General features: G+C 39.1%; 1 protein-coding gene across 1 annotated transcript; it reads left to right on the forward strand.

The window, feature by feature from the left end:
• Positions 1–15,036: 15,036 nt before the first annotated feature.
• Positions 15,037–15,981, forward strand: LOC113904920 (olfactory receptor 52E1-like). The gene has a single exon (XM_027561988.1). It carries the CDS (start codon positions 15,037–15,039, stop codon positions 15,979–15,981), a length of 945 nt encoding a protein of 314 aa, XP_027417789.1.
• The last annotated feature ends 429 nt before the right edge of the window (positions 15,982–16,410 follow it).

Raw genomic sequence — 16,410 nt, forward strand, 5'->3', positions numbered from 1 at the left:
GCTTTTGAAGCTAAAGCACCAATACTTTGGCTACTGGATGCGAAGAGTCGACTCACTGGAAAAGATCCTGATGCTGGGAAAGATTGAGAGCAGGAGGTAAAGGGGATGACAGAGGATGAGATGGTTGGATGGCATCACTGACTCAATGGACATGAGTTTGAGCAAACTCCCCAGGACATAGTGAAGGACAGGGAGGCCTGGAGTGGTGCAGATCATGGGCCATGGGATCCCAAAAACTGGACACTGACTGAGTGACTGAACAACAGCAATCTTTGAATTTATATTCTGGAATTGAAATCTTATGTGAAAATGAGGCAGATGATAGGGTTTGAACTCAGACATATACCTTCATACCTGCTATACCCATTGTATCAGACTCATATACATTCTTCTAAGAATGATATTTTGCCACTTGTTACCCTACCCTGGCCCAGAGACTGCTGCTGTTCTCTCTTGCCCTTGGCCTGCTTCAAATTCTGAAGTTATCCACACTGGTGACCAGTACTCTATTTCATAAGACAGGGGCCCTGTGTTCCTGTGCAAGTTTTCTCTTACCCAACAGTTAACCTCACACCCCCAAGAAAGAACAACAGAAGATAAAAAAGAACACCATAAATGTTTGAAAGAGAGAGATTGTTGTGAAATGAAAATATCTCCTGCCATTACCAATAAATATGAAACGTCACCACAATTGGCAATTTCTGGCCTTCAAATGTGAATGAGGGATCCCCAAACTGTCATCCAGCGGAATCTGCTGCCACCACCCCAAGATGACTGCAGAGGAGCTGGGGGAATGCACTAGAAAGCCAACTGCCACGTCAAAAGGTGAACAGGGAAACATGATTGGCTACAGATAGCTTAGGTGCATATGAAAGGAATAAATTCAATGAGCCTAGAGGCTTGCATCTTCCTATACAAAGAATGCTAAATACTGATCTTTGATGTTCAGACTGCCTGCTCCTTCTGTTGCAAAGTAGCATAGAGCCTGACTTCCCCTCCTGCCTTCTTGGAGCAGTTTTCTGAGTTACTAGGATGCTGACTCCTGGACTCAGAGTCCTAAACATTCCCACCAAATGAAAGAACTCTCTACTTTTAGGTCAGATGTCTTTTTCTTTTTTTTCAGTCAACACTATCAAAGAAAAACAAAGCTCTTTATTTCCTCCTGCATTTTCAACAAGGACCCTGTGGGGGAGTGTGTAATTTCCACAGTTTTGTCTCATGGCAGCAAAAATTTGAAGCGACAGATGGAGCAGTGTTACAGCTCTGTTTTATTTAGAAAGCAAAGGAAAACGCATCCTCGAGGTGTGAGGGCAGGTTGATCCAAAAGAGAAGAGAAGAGAAGTCTCTCCTCCTCAATTTGGGCTCCTCTTATTATATGTCTTTTCCTCCTCCCCCTGGGCCTGCCCTATGTAAATTGGGCTAGCCAGGAGGACCTGAGGTCCTCACTTAGGTCCTTGGACCTTCCTTTCTATTTTTGCAGGCTTTTCCCTTCTTTGTCTTTTAGCCACCTCCATTCTGGACTCCTTTTTCCTATTCTAACTTCCTAACAACCCCAGGAACTCCACTTTGCACTGTGCTTCTCAAATTCTGCAGCCAGCAGTGGTTAAGACTGAGGATCATAGATAATATCCTGAAAGTTCAGGGCACTGTTATGGACTGAAAGTTTATAGACACTTCATGTGTTGAAACTCTAACCCCCAAGATGATAGTATTTTCAGATGGGGTTTTTGGAATTAATTAGGGTTAATTAATTAGGGTTGGAGCAGGTCATGAGGGTGGGGCTCTCATGATGGGAGCTTCCCTGGTAGCTCAGATGGTAAAGAATCTGCCTGCAATGCAAGAGACCCAAGTTCAATCCCTGGGTTGGAAATATCTGCTGGAGAAGGGATAGACTACCCACTCCAGTATTCTTGGGCTTCCCTGGTGGTTCAGCTGGTAAAGAATCCACCTGCAATGCGGGAGAGCTAAGTTCCCAGGTTGGGAAGATACCCTGGAGAAGGGAATGGCTACCCACTCCGGTATTCTGGTCTGGACAGTTCCATGGACTGCATAGTCCATGAGGTCACAAAGAGTCAGAAATGGCTGAGGGACTTTCACTTTCAAGAAGAGGAATGGCCATATGTGGACAGCAAGGAGGCAGATATCTGCAAGCCAGGAAGAAACCTCTCAGAGAGAGCTGAATCAGCTTGGCCCTTGATTTTGCCCTTACCTGGTAGAAATACCATTGAGCAAACTGTAGAACAGCTATGATTAGAATCCGAGCCCTTGTTTGTACAGCTTCTACATCTTCCACTGAAGGATTTGAATTCTATGTCCAGAATCTAGCCTCAACTATTTGCTATGATGACGTTCCATCACAACTAGGAATTAGAGTGATGAACATAATTTATAAATGGTCCCCTTTTTCCTCTCAAACTATTTTTTATAAACAACTTTTTCCAGATTCTTCTGAGGAATACCCTTGTTCTTTCCTTCAAATTCGTCTGAATTTTACCTGAATACACCTGAATGCATATTGTCTCCCTACTTTTGTATCTCACAAAATAAACACACTAACAAAAACCTAGAAGAAAGAGGGGAAGAAGAGGTAATTATTTGGAGGGAAAATCTTTTGCTAAGCATAAAGGGAAGTAATGAGGAGAGCTGTGGGAGTATTTGTAGCCAGACCACTACCTAAGTCAGTTATTGGAACCCAGAAAGTATTAAGAAAGAGAAGGAAGACAGAGATCTAGCTGTATTTTGATACTTTCAACTCAGAAGAACAGATTTCTAACTTATGGCAGCTATCCAATTGTGTTGGCAGATTGAGGTATTACTGCTAGAAGGAATCGAGCCCCAATGAAGTCAAAGAGCAGAGCAGAAAGTTCCCATACTAGACACTTAGTTCAGAACCTTATAACACTGTGAAACAGGTGGAAATCCTAGGTGAGAGTTGAAATCTTAGAACTTACAAGTGGGAAAGTGTACAAACGGTTTTCTATGTAGAGGATCATGTCATCTGCAAATAGTGAGAGTTTTACTTCTTCTTTTCCAATTTGGATTCCTTTTATTTCTTTTTCTGCTCTGATTGCTGTGGCCAAAACTTCCAAAACTATGTTGAATAGTAATGCTGAAAGTGGGCACCCTTGTCTTGTTCCTGACTTTGGAGGAAATGCTTTCAATTTTTCACCATTGAGGATAATGTTTGCTGTGGGCTTGTCATATATAGCTTTTATTATGTTGAGGTATGTTCCTTCTATTCGTGCTTTCTGGAGAGTTTTTTCATAAATGGATGTTGAATTTTGTCAAAGGCTTTCTCTGCATCTATTGAGATAATCATATGGTTTTTATTTTTCAATTTGATAATGTGGTGTATTACATTGATTGATTTGCGGGTACTGAAGAATCCTTGCATCCCTGGGATAAAGCCCACTTGGTCATGGTGTATGATCTTTTTAATGTGTTGTTGGATTCTGATTGCTAGAATTTTGTTAAGGATTTTTGCATCTATGTTCATCAGTGATATTGGCCTGTAGTTTTCTTTTTTTGTGGGATCTTTGTCAGGTTTTGGTATTAGGGTGATGGTGGCCTCATAGAATGAGTTTGGAAGTTTACCTTCATCTGCAATTTTTGGAAGAGTTTGAGCAGGATAGGTGTCAGCTCTTCTCTAAATTTTTGGTAGAATTCAGCTGTGAAGCCGTCTGGACCGGGACTTTTGTTTGCTGGAAGATTTTTGATTAGTTTCAATTTCCATGCTTGTGATGGGTCTGTTAAGATTTTCTATTTCTTCCTGGTCGAGTTTTGGAAAGTTGTACTTTTCTAAGAATTTGTCCATTTCTTCCACGTTGTCCATTTTATTGGCATATAATTGTTGATAGTAGTCTCTTATCATCCTTTGTATTTCTGTGTTGTCTGTTGTGATCTCTCCATTTTCATTTCTAATTTTGTTGATTTGATTTTTCTCCCTTTGTTTCTTGATGAGTCTGGCTAATGGTTTGTCAATTTTATTTATCCTTTCAAAGAACCAGCTTTTGGTTTTGTTGATTTTTGCTATGGTCTCTTTTGTTTCTTTTGCATTTATTTCTGCTCTAATTTTTAAGATTTCTTTCCTTCTACTAACCCTGGGGTTCTTCATTTCTTCCTTTTCTAGTTGCTTTAGGTGTAGAGTTAGGTTATTTATTTGACTTTTTCTTGTTTCTTGAGGTGTGCCTGTATTGCTATGAACTTTCCCCTTTGGACTGCTTTTCCTGTGTCCCACAGGTTTTGGGTTGTTGTGTTTTCATTTTCATTCATTTCTATGCAAATTTTGATTTCTTTTTTGATTTATTCTGTGATTTGTTGGTTATTCAGCAGCGTGTTGTTCAGCCTCCATATGTTGGAATTTTTAATAGTTTTTCTCCTGTAATTGAGATCTAATCTTACTGCATTGTGGTCAGAAAAAATGCTTGGGATGATTTCTATTTTTTTGAATTTACCAAGGCTAGCTTTATGGCCCAGGATGTGATCTATCCTGGAGAAACTCTCACTATTTGCAGGTGACATGATCCTCTACATAGAAAACCCTAAAGATTCCACCAGGAAATTACTAGAAATAATCAATGACTATAGTAAAGTTGCAGGATATAAAATCAACACACAGAAATCCCTTGCATTCCTATACACTAATAATGAGAAAACAGAGAGAGAAATTAAGGAAACAATTCCATTCACCATTGCAACGGAAAGAATAAAATACTTAGGAATATATCTACCTAAAGAAACCAAAGACCTATATATAGAAAACTATAAAACACTGGTGAAAGAAATCAAAGAGGACACTAATAGATGGAGAAATATACCATGTTCATGGATTGGAAGAATCAATATAGTGAAAATGAGTATACTCCCCAAAGCAATTTATAGATTCAACGCAATCCCTATCAAGCTACCAACAGTATTCTTCACAGAGCTAGAACAAATAATTTCACAATTTGTATGGAAAAACAAAAAACCTCGAATAGCCAAAGCGATCTTGAGAAAGAAGAATGGAACTGGAGGAATCAACCTACCTGACTTCAGGCTCTACTACAAAGCCACAGTTATCAAGACAGTATGGTACTGGCACAAAGACAGAAATATAGATCAATGGAATAAAATAGAAAGCCCAGAGATAAATCCATGCACATATGGACACCTTATCTTTGACAAAGGTGGCAAGAATATACAATGGATTAAAGACAATCTCTTTAACAAGTGGTGCTGGGAAATCTGGTCAACCACTTGTAAAAGAATGAAACTAGACCACTTTCTAACACCATACACAAAAATAAATTCAAAATGGATTAAAGATCTAAACGTAAGACCAGAAACTATAAAACTCCTTGAGGAGAACATAGGTAAAACACTCTCTGACATACATCACAGCAGGATCCTCTATGACCCACCTCCCAGAATATTGGAAATAAAAGCAAAAATAAACAAATGGGACCTAATTAACCTTAAAAGCTTCTGCACATCAAAGGAAACTATTAGCAAGGTGAAAAGACAGCCGTCAGAATGGGAGAAAATAATAGCAAATGAAGCAACTGACAAACAACTAATCTCAAAAATATACAAGCAACTCCTAGAGCTCAACTCCAGAAAAATAAATGACCCAATCAAAAAATGGGCCAAAGAACTAAATAGACATTTCTCCAAAGAAGACATACAGATGGCTAACAAACACATGAAAAGATGCTCAACATCACTCATTATCAGAGAAATGCAAATCAAAACCACTATGAGGTACCATTTCACACCAGTCAGAATGGCTGCGATCCAAAAGTCTACAAATAATAAATGCTGGAGAGGGTGTGGAGAAAAGGGAACCCTCTTACACTGTTGGTGGGAATGCAAACTAGTACAGCCACTATGGAGAACAGTGTGGAGATCCCTTAAAAAACTGGAAATAGAACTGCCTTATGATCCAGCAATCCCACTGCTGGGCATACACACTGAGGAAACCAGAAGGGAAAGAGACACGTGTACCCCAATGTTCATTGCAGCACTGTTTATAATAGCCAGGACATGGAAGCAACCTAGATGTCCATCAGCAGATGAATGGGTAAGAAAGCAGTGGTACATATACACAATGGAGTATTACTCAGCCATTAAAAAGAATACATTTGAATCTAATGAGGTGGATGAAACTGGAACCTATTATACAGAGTGAAGTAAGCCAGAAGGAAAAACATAAATACAGTATACTAACGCATATATATGGAATTTAGAAAGATGGTAACAATAACCTGGTGTACGGGACAGCAAAAGAGACACTGATGTATAGAACAGTCTTATGGACTCTGTGGGAGAGGGAGAGGGTGGGAAGATTTGGGAGAGTGACATTGAAACATGTAGAATATCATGTAAGAAATGAGTTGCCAGTACAGGTTCGATGCGCGATACTGGATGCTTGGGGCTGGTGCACTGGGCCGACCCAGATGGATGGTGTGGAGAGGGAGGAGGGAGGAGGGTTCGGGATGGGGAACACATGTATGCCTGTGGCGGATTCATTTTGATATTTGGCAAAACTAATACAATTATGTAAAGTTTAAAAATAAAATAAAATTTAAAAAAAATAAAAAAAATAAAGACCCCCCCCAAAAAAAGTGTACAAACGTCTGGTTATAGAACTGGAAAACAAATGAATGAATAATATCACCCTTTGAGGATTGTAGATCATCTGGAATTATCTCAATACATGTGAAAAGGATTATACCAGCACAATAAAGCATATAATTTGATTTTTCTCAGCTCATTCCTATTCTCTTTCATCTGTTATCCTACCCAACATCCTGCTAAAACTGAAACAGTCTTAGTCAGGTTGATAAATGACCTCTAGTCACCAAACTGAAGCATATGCCCCTGCCCTGGTCACAATACAACTCTCATCAACATATGAAACTGTTGACTGCCAGTGTCCAGCCCCAGCAGGATCCAGGGGTACCCTCAGGATGATGGCTTAGGCGATAAGGATAGTGAAGTGAAGAGCAGGGCTTGATCTTCCTTGATTAACACAGAAAGCCAATAAAACTCCTGTGTTCCAAGGAGTCATCCTGAAAGAAGAACAGAGAGAGAATAGGAGGGAAAAGGAAAAAAAAAAGAATGACATGGGGAGACCAAGCTTCAGTGAACAAGGCCCATAACTTTATTTTCAAAAGGAACTTTTATACCTTTTACATACCTTTTATACCTTTTATCCCTTATACATAGAGGGAAATGAAAGATGCAAAATCATACAGAGTCAGCCCAAATATTACATCTGTTTTGTCTTTATCAAAACCAGGATTTTTTTGCATACCTTTCCCACAAACAATGTTGTGTACATTATCTTCTGGCCTTGGAGGCCTGTGGACATTTTATGACCCTTTTTTGATAAAAGGCTGATCAACCAGAAAACTTGTTTTCCCTTAAAGTGTTTCTTTTTTATTTTTCCCAGCCTCAGAAAGTACTAAACAGAGTTACATTTTCATGGAGCAAAGGTGCAGTGGGTCACAACAAAGAAAGAACCAATTAGCTCAAAGGTCTGATGTGGTGAATTCCAAGGCTGCTACTTGTTTTTCCTACATTCCAACTATGCTAACCAATGCACTCCCAGGTGCACAATGGATAAGGGATATGGGGACTTGGCAGCAAGCATTGGCCCAATAATGAAGCCCTTTACCAGTACTATCTATTATAATAAGTTTTCATCCCTTAAAGGACTCGATGCTCATTAGGACTTTTAGAATGTTTTGGCTTCCTGTGCCTTTCAAGGTTGGGGAGTTGTGAACAATCATGTGTGTTGATTGCAAGAATATGGATAAACCTGTCAGGCAAGCTAGAATGCCAACAGAGGGGTTAAAATAGAAATATTCCTTTCATGCCCAGGAGACTTATTAACTAAAGCTCTAAGTTAACTTTTTCCAGAGAAAGGTGGTAGGGGATAGCCCCCTGTTAATGACGGAAGAGTTGGTGAAAGGCATAATATAATAAACAGTAGACAGATTTTGGTTTTGGGGTAGATGCTCGAGTAGATTCGGGGGTCCCTCGAGGCCTGATCTGCCTTGCCTGTCAGGTCTCTTCTGCATGACCTTTGTCATGGGTGGGATCTCCTGTGGTGGCTCCTGGCAGTTGAACATTCTTTCATTTGAATCTTATTGGTGTATATATCCAAAATAAATTAAAACATGATACTGAAAAAGATAGCTGCTTTCCCATGTTTCTTGCAGCAATATTCACAAGAGTTGAGATATGAAAAAAAAACCTAACTGCCAACTAAGGATGGATAAAGAAGATGTAGTGTATATACACAACGAAATATTATTCAGCTAAAAAAAGGAGAAAATCCTGTACTTTTTGACAACATGGATGCACCGTCAGGACATTAAGTGAGAGATAAGTCAAATAAAGAAAGACAAATATGATATGATATCACTTATATGGGGGAATCTAAAAGAGTTGGATTCATAGAAACAGAAAGTAGAACAGTGGTTATCAGGGACTAAGGATGGAGAACTGAGGAGATGTTGGTCAAAGTTACAAACTTGCAGTTAGAACATGAATAAATTCTGGGGATCTAATGCACTGTATAGTGACTACAGTCAATAATACTGTATTATATACTTTAAAATGGGCTTCCCAGGTGGTGTTAGTGGTAAAGAACCCACCTGCCAATACGGGAGACATAAGAGAAGCGCGTTCAGTCTCTGGGTTGGGAAGATCCCTTGGAGGAGGACATGGCAACCTACCCCATAGGTTCTTGCCTGGAGAATCCCCAGGGACAGAGAAGCCTGGAAGGCTACAGTTCATAGGTTTGCACAGTCAAACACTACTAGAGCAACTTAGAATGCATGCATACATACTTTAAAATCTCTAACAGATTAGTTTTTAAATATTCTCACCACAAAAAAGAGATAACTGTATGGTGTGACAGAGTATTACCAACACTAATGTAATAATCATATTATAGTATGTAAGTATATTGAATACAGTTCTACACCTTAAACCAACACAATGTTTTAGGTCAATTATATCTCAATAGAAATCAATTGAGATTGTGAGGATAAGGCAATTTGTACGTGGATTGTGATAATATGAAGATTTATAATAAGAAGTATTCAGCTTCAGTCCTTGTTTTTGGCACAGAGCACTTAAAAGTCTTGAGGGGAGGGAGGAGGGAGGAGGGTTCAGGATGGGGAACACATGTATACCTGTGGCGGATTCATTTCAATATTTGGCAAAACCAATACAATATTGTAAAGTTTAAAAATAAAAAAAAGAAATTTCCTAAATGATAAGAGCCACAAAAGTGTCTTTTTTATGTTAATGGAGTGACTTTTAGGTCCTCACCTAAAATGAGGGTGTGGGTGGGGGAGATGGTTGCTGGCAGAGACAATCCTGTAATTAAGAGGATTACAACTTTCCACCTTCACCCTCTGGGAGGGAAGACAAGCTAGAGACTGAGTTCAATCCTCAATGGTCAATGATTTAATCAAATATTACCTGTGTAATAAAGCACCAATAAAAACACAAATGATGGGATTTGGAGAGCTTTTGTGTTTGTGAAGATGTGGAAATTTGAGGAGAGTAATATGCCTAAAGAAGGCATTAAATTCCAAGGGTTTTAGGAACTCTGTGCTAGAAATAGGGACTAAAGCAGTGTTCTCTTAAGTAAAATTTTTCTCTGAATTCTGTAAGCTGCTCTAGCAAATTAATTGAACCCAAGGAGGAGGTCATGGCAATCCATCCTGGTATTCTTCCTTGAAAAATTCCATGGACAGAGGAGCTTGGTGGGCTATAGTTCATGAGGTTGCAAAGAGCTGCACACAACTGGAGTGACTTAGTACACAAGCACACAAGGAGGAGGTCATGGCAATCTCTGATTTATAACCAGTCAGTCTAATGTACAAGTAATAACTTTAACTTGCAACTTGCCACTAAAGTCAAAAGAGTGAGTTTAGAGTTTACAATCAACCTACAATCTGGTCTGTATGCTGGTCTGTCAGAAGCATGGATGATAACTGGGCTTGTGACTGGTATTGGAAGTAGGGCAGGGGAAAATCTTGTAGGAATGGATTTTGACCTGTGTGATCTGATGCTATCTCCAGGTGCATGCATGTGTGCTCAGTCACTCATCTGTATCTGACTTTGCAAACTCATAGACTGCAGCCCATGACAGACTTTATTTTTCTGGACTCCAAAATCACTGCAGATGGTGACTGCAGCCATGAAATTAAAATAAGAAAAGCTATGACCAACCTAGACAGCATATTAAAAAGCAGAGACATTACTTTATCAACAAAGGCCTGTCTAGTCAAAGCTATGGTTTTTCCAGTAGTCATGTATGGATGTGAGAGCTGGACCATAAAGAAAGCTGAAGAATTGATGCTTTTGAACTGTAGTATTGGAGAAGACTCTTGAGAGTCCCTTGGACTCTAAGGAGATGAAACCAGTCACTCCTAAAGGAAATCAGTCCTGAATATTCATTGGAAGGACTGATGCTAAAGCTGAAACTCCAATACTTCAGCCACCTGATGCAAAGAACTGACTCATTGGAAAAGACCCTGATTCTGGGAAAGATTGAAGACAGGAGGAGAAGGGGACAACAGAGGATGAGATGGTTGGACGGCATCACTGACTCGATGGATAGGAGTTTGAGCAAGCTCTAGAAGTTGATGATGGACAGGGAAGCCTGGCATGCTGCAGTCCATGGGGTTGCAAAGAGTCGGACATGACTGAACTGAACTGAAGACTGTAGCCTTCCAGGCTCCTCTGTCCATGAGATTTTTCAGGCAAGAATACTGGAGTGGGTTGTCATTTCCTCCTCCAGGGGATCTTCCCGACACAGGGACTGAAGCCCCATCTTCTGTGTCTCCTGCATTGGCCAATATTGAATCAAAATGGTAGCTATACGATACTAAGAAGAGAGATTCAAATTTATGCAGCCATTGCTTTATACATCATGTGGCCTGGATCAGCCCCAGTCATCTCAAGGAGTTAGGATTAAGAATTTAGAACCAATCCCAAGAACCCTGTTGTGAAAAGTTTTAAATAATTTTAGAAGGTCAAAAAAAAAAATAATTTTCCTTTGAAAATAAACAATACTAAATTTGAAAGTCTGGGTCCAGGATCAGGATGTGGGCTACTTATGTATGGTGATGTTCTATTTCACTGAAAAAGGAGTTATTTCAGATCTCAGAGCTTTATTGTTCTTCTTTCTCCCAACCTTAGAGTGTTCCCAATACAACCAAAGTCTCATTCTGGAGGCTGTGATCACCAAACCATGAAACCTCCCACCTAAGCAAAGGGAGTTCAAAAGGATGCTAACTTCTCTAGAAATCTCTTCAGGTAAGTTAATTTTTGGAAGTGAAGATCTTTTTCTGTGGTCAGCTGAGCACAAGAAAAAGAATCATAGGTGGTAGGATAGTGGGAAGCAAGCAAAGCTTTCTGACTGAGGGGAGGGGATAAGGGAACTGACTATAAGAATGTGTTGGTATAATCCTCTATGTACACTTGAGCAACTACCTGATTTCATTTTTTCTAATACATTATTAAACATTCTCTGTGTACAGCTCATATATCTTTTGATACTTGTGACATTCTTTCTGTGCACTAGAGCTCTTTGCTAACCTGACTCTTAATGTATTTACTTATCTATCAAAATTCTATTTGTGTTTTCTTTCTCACCATCAACCCTTTCTAAACCAATATAAAGGCTGAAGAAATGCCCCCATCCTGAGATTATATTCAACACAGAGGAGAACTATAATTGAACTGAACTTCAACTATTCAGAAACGATCCCTCACCAGTTACATCCTAGTAAAACATAACCAAACAACTTGCTAGTTTCCTCCAACTAGAACATCAGATCAGATCAGATCAGTCGCTCAGTCATGTCTGACTCTTTGCGACCCCATGAATTGCAGCATGCCAGGCCTCCCTGTCCATCACCAACTCCCGGAGTTCACTCAGACTCATGTCCATCGAGTAAGTGATGCCATCCAGCCATCTCATCCTCTGTCTTCCCCTTCTCCTCCTGCCCACAATCCCTCTCAGCATCAGAGTCTTTTCCAATGAGTCAACTCTTCGCATGAGGTGGCCAAAGTCCTGGAGTTTCAGCTTTAGCATCATTCCTTCCAAAGAAATCCCAGGGCTGATCTCCTTCAGAATGGACTGGTTGGATCTCCTTGCAGTCCAAGGGACTCTCAAGAGTCTTCTCCAACACCACAGTTCAAAAGCATCAATTCTTTGGTGCTCAGCTTTCTTCACAGTCCAACTCTCACATCCATACATGACCACAGGAAAAACCATAGCCTTGACTAGACCAGCCTTTGTTGGCAAAGTAATGTCTCTGCTTTTGAATATGCTATCTAGGTTGGTCATAACTTTCCTCCCAAGGAGTAAGTGTCTTTTAATTTCATGGCTGCAGTCACCATCTGTAGTGATTTTGGAGCCCAGAAAAATAAAGTCTGACACTGTTTCCACTATTTCCCCATCTATTTCCCATGAAGTAGTGGAACCGGATGCCATGATCTTCGTTTTCTGAATGTTGAGCTTCAAGCCAACTTTTTCACTCTCCACTTTCACTTTCATCAAGAGGCTTTTGAGTTCCTCTTCACTTTCTGCCATAAGGGTGGTGTCATCTGCGTATCTGAGGTTATTGATATTTCTCCTGGCAATCTTGATTCCAGCTTGTGTTTCTTCCAGTCCAGCGTTTCTCATGATGTACTCTGCATAGAAGTTAAATAAGCAGGGTGACAATATACAGCCTTGACGTACTCCTTTTCCTATTTGGAACCAGTCTGTTTTTCCATGTCCAGTTCTAACTGTTGCTTCCTGACGTGCATACAAATTTCTCAAGAGGCAGAACATAGTCCTAATCATTTCAAGTAAGACAATCTCCAAGTATGTAATGCAAATATCTGTGAAAATGTCTAAGGATAAGGGTAATCAGATATACTTCATGATAAATATAATGAACTCTATCAAAATATTTATATGCAAATAAACTGAATATCAGGATTTAAAGTCTGCCCTGATGTAAGAATTACCTGACAAGTTGAGATATGCAGAACCAAGTTCACTATAGCTCTCTATTTATCACATTCTCATCAATAGGTTAATCAGTAACTGTAGCTACTTTTTGATGAACACATTATGACCCATGTAAACCGTGCAACAACCAGTGATATCAACATTTTAACCTCATTTCATAGGGGAGGAATTTCAGACTAAAAGAAGGGCAATTATTTAATTAAATTCACATGGCAATGAGCTATAGCATTTCGCTTCAATTCCTAATATCTGTGCCTAAATATTATGCTGATTCCCAAACACTAAGCCCTAAGTTAGCTGAACTCAAGTCACAGAAGAGAAATTTGGTGATAGGATTCTACTTCATTTCTTTCCCAAATTCCCTCAATTTAAATACCATCCCTTAATACAAGATTGTTAATCAGCTATACTCTAATATAAGATAAAATTTTTAAAAATTCAATAAGTAAATATGACTCCTTATAACATCATCCTTCTCAATATTATGTATTTTTCCTACATAGTTCTTATTTCTTTCTCCATATCCTTTTTCTTTTTTCTCAATCTTATAATTTGCTTGCTTTTGACTAATTATCTTAATTCACAGTTTTATCTCCATCTGGGATCAAAGTCTCCTTTGTAGAATTTCTCATGCAATGTGTCCAAGGTTCAAGAAGCAATGTGCCCTTTCAACACACACACACACACGCACACACACACACACACACACACTTTCATGCCTAGAAATATTGTTCTAATACAGTTTACCTGTCTAATGCAGTGTCTCCCTGTTTTTCATAGGCATATGTCCCTTTTTTATGTATATGTCTATCTATCTCTCTCTCTATTGAGAGACAGAGTATGTGAGTGTGAAAGAGAAAGAAACAACTCAATTACAGTGTGCTCAGACTTATTAAGGTGATATATCATGGTGACAACTTTGTATAGTAAAATTAATGGTAGATTTGGTTTCAGAGAGTGATGTGTATAAATTAACTCATTTTACTTGAGTATTTTGTGATCTTTTATAAACCTGAATATTAACATTTGTGTGTATGTATATATATCTGTGTTTCTGTCTTGACAGGAAGACACAAATAGCAGGCTTCATTTGCCTACAGTCAGCAGAGAAATGAAGAGGGAAATATACATTCCATACTAAGCAGACCCAGTTTAAGAAGATTATCCAGAGATGAAGTTTCCCATGGCTTCATTGATAAAACTTCATAAAAGGTTATTTTATGATGTTAGAACTAACAAGAAAGGAGAGACCAGAAGATGACTACGACATGAGGAATGGTTTTGGGTGGCTTAAATAGTGGAAGGCCAGCACAGATCCAAAAGTATCTTACAAAGTTCTTGTTACATTTATAGTTCCTTTTAATAGTGTATTGTGTATGTTTAAGTCAGAAATGTGGTATATTCAGAATAATAATGGTTGTAATTTTTTAAAAGACAGCTTTTTTTGAGATATAATTCACATACTCTACATTTCTTATTATGTTTAAGATGTATTCCTACTTTGTATATAAAATATATAGTCATGAATCAACCAGTTTTTCTATAAAATAATAATAAAAAGATTTCAGGAAATATTTTGTATATCCAAGTAGCAAGGGAACAACTTATCTTAAAATTATTTTATTAATTTGAATGGCCTATTTGTATGACTCTTTCAACCATTAACTTTTTAAGTTCTACCAGGAAAGATACCTTGTTTAACTCATCTTCTGCATTCAATCTTAGCATAGAACTCAGTGCATATATGGTAGATACACAGTCAATGTTTGTTGAACTAAAATATAAAATTCAATTGAATGAATGGATTTGATGAAGTACATTAAAATCTTGTGGCCACATTTTACCATTAAATTTCATAGACTTTTAGGCCTCTATGATGCAACAAAGCCAGCAGTTATAGTAGAAGTTTCACTGATCTCTTCATTTTCTCTGTAGGATGAGACATGTTCTTTGACTGAGAAGATCTTGGTCTCTGAAATATTTCACTACAAAAAGATCCCCAAATGATGGCCTCACTCAATGCCACACTATTTCATCCCTCCTCTTTCCTTCTTCTGGGGATACCTGGACTGGAACATATGCATATATGGATTGGTTTTCCTTTCTTTGTTGTGTATCTGACAGCTGTACTTGGGAATACTAGCATCCTTTCTGTGATTCAGACTGAAAGTAGTCTCCATCAGCCCATGTTCTTCTTCCTGGCCATTCTGTCATCTGTTGACCTGGGTCTGTCCACATCCACCATCCCCAAGATGCTTGGCATCTTCTGGTTCAAGCTGAGGGAAATCTCCTTTGAGGGCTGCCTTGTCCAGATGTTCTTCATTCACCTATGCACTGGCATGGAGTCGGCTGTGCTCGTGGCCATGGCCTATGATCGCTATGTGGCCATGTGTAATCCTCTTCACTACACACTGGTGCTGACAAACAAGGTGGTAGCCATCATTGCATTGGCAGTCCTCCTGAGACCTCTGACTTTTGTCATTGCCTTTGTTCCGCTCATTCTAAGGTTACCATTTTGTGGGCACCAAATCATACCTCACACTTACTGTGAGCACATGGGTATTGCCCGCCTATCCTGTGCCAGCATCAGGGTCAATATCATCTATGGCTTATGTGCTATCTCTGTCTTGGTGTTTGACATTGTAGCCATTGTTGTCTCCTATGTACAGATCCTCCGTGCTGTATTTCACCTTCCTTCCCATGATGCCCGGCTCAAAGCTCTCAGCACCTGTGGGTCCCATGTGTGTGTGATGCTGGCTTTCTACACCCCTGCATTTTTTTCATTCATGATCCACAGGTTTGGCCAGAATATACCACGCTACATCCACATCCTTCTGGCCAATTTCTATGTAGTCATTCCACCTGCTCTCAACCCTGTAATCTATGGTGTCAGGACTAAACAGATTAGAGAGCATGTGCTGAAAGTATTTTCCAAGAAAAAAGCATAACTCTGGTAAAGAATCAAATCTAAGAAGGGAGTGGCACTCTATGGTCAAAATGAAATCTTTGGAAGCAATAGAGGCCTATCTTAGAGAAGGCCTGTCAGCTTCCTTCACAAACCTAAATTTAAAAGTTAGAATCATGTCAAATGCATTAATAAAGGTGTTTTATAATTTCCATTGTTTGAAAATAATTCAGCCTCTTCACATGGAAGAAAACCAACACTTTGTTTTGCTTCTACTATGACTGAACAAAACATATCACATTCCATAGTCACCACCAGTTTGAAACTAAACCATGCTGCCCCCACTGCAAAAGAACACAAGCAAACAAAAAAGATCTTTATATATTGATTTAAACAAAAATAAATGAGTTACGCTGATCATTGCTAGTTCTAAAATAACAGGTGCTGGAGCACTTCCCATATGCCTGGAACC

This window comes from Bos indicus x Bos taurus, chromosome 15 (genome assembly GCF_003369695.1).
Source record: "Bos indicus x Bos taurus breed Angus x Brahman F1 hybrid chromosome 15, Bos_hybrid_MaternalHap_v2.0, whole genome shotgun sequence".
In the NCBI taxonomy this organism is placed as follows: domain Eukaryota; kingdom Metazoa; phylum Chordata; class Mammalia; order Artiodactyla; family Bovidae; genus Bos; species Bos indicus x Bos taurus.